The following is a 4,123-nucleotide window of genomic DNA, read 5'->3' on the forward strand; positions in this document are numbered from 1 at the left end:
CTCCCTCTGTGTGTGTGTAAGGTATATGTGTGTGTTTCTGTAAGGTATATGTGTGTGTTTCTGTGTGTCTGTTTGTGTGTGTATGTTAGTTCCATGTTATCTATAATCTCATAGTCTAATACACATACACCATAGCGGGTGGAGTGTGTGTGTTGTTTTATATAGCAATTTCCTCTGAATTACTGAAAGCTTCCTTAAAGGAAGAGGCAGAAAGGTTCCTGAGACTCAGAAGGAAAGCAAAATTCGTAAGTCTGGGATGGCTGAAACTGTGAGATTCCCAAGCAATGAGCAACCCTGGGAGGAGACTGAGCAACAGAGCTGTGAAGCAGGGATTGTTCTGACCTACTGAGCTGCCTAAGAACAGCAGTCTTCACCAGTGTAAACTGTGCTTTTTGCTGATGTAGCTGCTTTTGAGTCATCCCTCATCCTGTAAGTAAGCCCTCACCCGAACTCCTGTAAATCAAAACTCATGTGTGAATATGTACGTGTGTGTACATGTACATGTATGCATGTGCAGAAGAGTAGAGAGAAGAAAAATACCTGTGGTGGAATCACGCCCCCACACATAACAAGGATATCTGGTCGTCCCAAGGCAGTAAGTTCTTTGATCAGCTCAGGAACAAGGGTTTTGTGACCAGCAGCAAGTGTGCTGACACCCACAGCATGGACATCTGCATCCACAGCCTGCTGAGCCACTTCCCGGGGCGTCTGAGCACACAAAAAGCAGACAGATCAGGTTATTACACTGTAGCGGGGAAGCAAGACCTACTGCAAAGCGCTGTGCTACTTCCTTCAACATCCTAGGATGCAGACTGACTGACCCTTGGTATTTTGTCATCTTAAGATTTGGAGTAATATTCAAGCTACTGATACAATGAACACCAATCCTGCGTTTGCGTCTGGGACTGGAATTTATCAATTAGGTGTAAGTGAGAACAAAAAAAATTTCCCCAAGGAATCTTCAAGGTAATCTCCATGGACTAGAAAATACCAATCAATCTCAAAGACTACAACGATAAAGCCTCTTAAAGGAATCTTCACTTTCCAAAGCCTGATAATAATTTCATTCTAGGGCAACATTTAGAATGTAAGTAAATAAAATAATTTAATAAAACAACTTCATTCTGAACTTACATTTATTTTCACAGAACTTTGACTTAACATGAATTTTGTTTTATTTATCATAAATTTAATGGATAACCACACATTAGAAAATACAGAATTTGTTGGATTTTTTTAAAAACAACTTTAAAAGCATCTTCTTGGCTATTATCATTTACTTTTCTAAATGTGGCACATACCTGAAAAAGAGGGCCTATGTCCACATCAAAACCAAGGTCAGCAAATCCTGTGGCAATGACCTTGGCTCCTCTGTCATGGCCGTCTTGTCCCATTTTTGCCACAAGAAGACGAGGCCTGCGACCTTCACGCTCCATGAATTTATTAACTCTGGGAACATTTTAAAAGGCAACAATAACAGTTAAATTATTAACTGTCCAAATATAAGATATAAAAACTGCAATTTATCCACATGAATCTTTCAGGAACACCCACTTATGTGTATCTCATTAGTGACTTTGTTTAATAGGAAGAATCCCATTCAAGCCTTGAATATGCTTGTCTTCTGTTTAGAGCCACATTTGAAAGATGGCATAGCCTGTGAGCCTCAAGAACAGATAAATCCCTAAACACACCTGGCCTACCAAAAGGATGAACATCTGACTGATAAGACAGCAAGCAATGGTATCAAAGGAGAACTAGTGCCCCCACAAGAAAAGGTTTGGACCGGAGAGTTCACTGCCATGTTCTACTAAACCTTCAAAGAAATGCCAACACCAATAGTCCTCAAACTGTTCCATAAAATGGAATGGGAAAGAACACTACCACACTCATTCTGTGAAGCCAGTGCTAGCATTTAATGTAGCCCAATGTGATGACACATAATCAGAATGTGTGTGTATAAAATGACAAATTATACCAACCATAACAAAATACTACATCAATTAAAAAAAAAAGTTCTGTTTGATGGCTTCTACCTTGGCTGTCTAACATTTACATAGTGTATAAATGTTAATGCAGTGTTTTAGAAGAACGTGTATTACACAAAATGAAAACACCAATCACTCAGAAGCCAGTTTTACACTCGAGAAACAAATCACCCTGCAGCTTCACATCTGGCAGTTAGTTTCACCAGTCCTCTCTGTCAACGCAATGAAAACTGATTTGCCTTTTTGCAGAGGTAGGAGACAGGTGTTTATAGTTGTTTATTTTTCAGGTGGGAAAATTAAGTTTTAACTATTCAAGCAAGTGAACCATGTGAAGAATGTTATGAAAATATGAAAGTCTATGGCCACGTCTCTCCAAGCTCTCCACCTGGAGGATCTGAAGCATTATCAGGATTATACAACTGACTGTTTGAAAAAAGAACGCCTAATGGTGACTACAGTGCAAGGTTAAAACAATATTCGTTTTGCCAAATAAATCCTTGTTTTAATATTTAATTCTCATTAGTCCATATTTACTGTATTTCATAATTACATGTAACTCATTGTAGTCATAAATTATTAAATGATCAGGACATCTTCAGAGAACCACATCATGAGGCGGTTGTCAATGTCTAAACATTATACAATATATATAAGCTTAGTAGTAAAGCCTACTATACATCTAGGCTCTGTATGTGTGTGTGTGTGTGTGTGTGTGTGTGTGTGTGTGTGTGTGTGTATGTATGTACTATAGCTTTTTGTTCCTTCAGTGTTGAACATTAAAATAAAATTCAGGAGAAAATGGTGCAATTGAGATGTAGTAGGCAGAAAGCATGTGGGCTGCTTTACTGCCTGCATACTATTTTGCAGTACACAGTTTTTACCATTAGGAAGAAGACACTTTAAAATAAAAGTTAAAAGTACAGCAGATGAGTAACAGTTTGTTATCACTAATTTCTATGCAGTATACATGATGGTAAATGCTATACTCCTGTATAACTGGCAGCACACAGCTGTACAGCAGCATCACCATAGACACAGGACTGTCACCATGGCAACAGCATCACTAGGTGCAGTACCAGCGGGAGACAGGAATAAACACCATTATAATCCTATGGGATCTTCACTGTACATGCAATCTATTGTTTCTCAAAATATCAAAGTTTCACATACCGGAACAGGATTGTATATTTACATTAGTTATGAATAATGAATTGTATGACAGATTTTACAAATTATAGATCAATCATCTATTATATATCAGCTATACATATTTATTTATTTTAATAATTATTAGTTTCAGAAGAATAACCGGCTAGTAAAAAAGTCAGCTTGTGTATTTCATAAGTAACAGGAATACTGAGGGAACTGCATTAAAATGAAGAAGAGGCCCAAGCTCACTAACGCTCACCCATAACGCTCCCACAGTACCTCTGGATGGCAGATGTGATCTCTTTACTTTCTCCGAACTCCTGCCGGTATGCTCCGCTTACCATCCGATCATTAGCTTTATGCTCACCAAACACTTTCTTCAAAGCATCCGTGATCTCTCCAACTGTACATCTACAGTATTAAAAAGAGGTGACAGGATGAGCATTAATTTATAATAAATAGCTACATGTTTAGCTATTTATTATATTTACAATATATTTACAATAAATAGCTATATCTTTAGCTCAATAATCAATAAAAGTAGAATATTTTGTGAATAGATAAAAATAAACTGTAAAACCCAAGATTGTTTTTAAGATACTATGAAATCATCTTTCCTGAGAATATGTATATGAAAGTGATTTTTGGTGCAATTTTGCACTATAGTCTCTTTCTAATATCTGTCAACCAACATAAAGGCTAAGTGCCCTAAAAGTTACAAGAAGGTAAGTGTCTGAAGTCAGCTCAACAATAGTCCATTTATCAATACAAGCCAGCAGAGCAGAAGAACAGTTTCTCATGAGCAATAAATCTTTCAGTGTGCTTCACCCAGGGATAATGGTGGAGTCAAGACCAGGGAGATTGGAGAAGAAAGCGGTGTGAAATAGGCCGAGACACCAAGAAAAAATAAGCAATGGAACACCACTTTCACAGGCACTCCAGGCTACCCCTTCCCTTCCCCTCCCCTTCCCTTCCCCTCCCCTCCC

At 38.1% G+C, this 4,123-nt stretch overlaps 1 protein-coding gene across 1 annotated transcript in view; it reads right to left on the bottom strand.

The window, feature by feature from the left end:
• Window positions 1-4,123, bottom strand: part of Mmut (methylmalonyl-CoA mutase) — a 24,720-nt gene that overhangs the window by 2,317 nt on the left and 18,280 nt on the right. Inside the window, exons 10-12 of the mRNA XM_028766752.1 lie at window positions 3,417-3,548; window positions 1,302-1,449; window positions 541-708 (exon numbers count right to left, since the gene is read on the bottom strand). Of these exons, the coding sequence (XP_028622585.1) occupies window positions 541-708; window positions 1,302-1,449; window positions 3,417-3,548 (448 nt within the window). The remainder of the gene's footprint in view (window positions 1-540; window positions 709-1,301; window positions 1,450-3,416; window positions 3,549-4,123) is intronic.

The sequence above is a fragment of the Grammomys surdaster genome, unplaced genomic scaffold, assembly GCF_004785775.1.
Source record: "Grammomys surdaster isolate TR1022 unplaced genomic scaffold, NIH_TR_1.0 169, whole genome shotgun sequence".
Lineage (NCBI taxonomy): Eukaryota > Metazoa > Chordata > Mammalia > Rodentia > Muridae > Grammomys > Grammomys surdaster.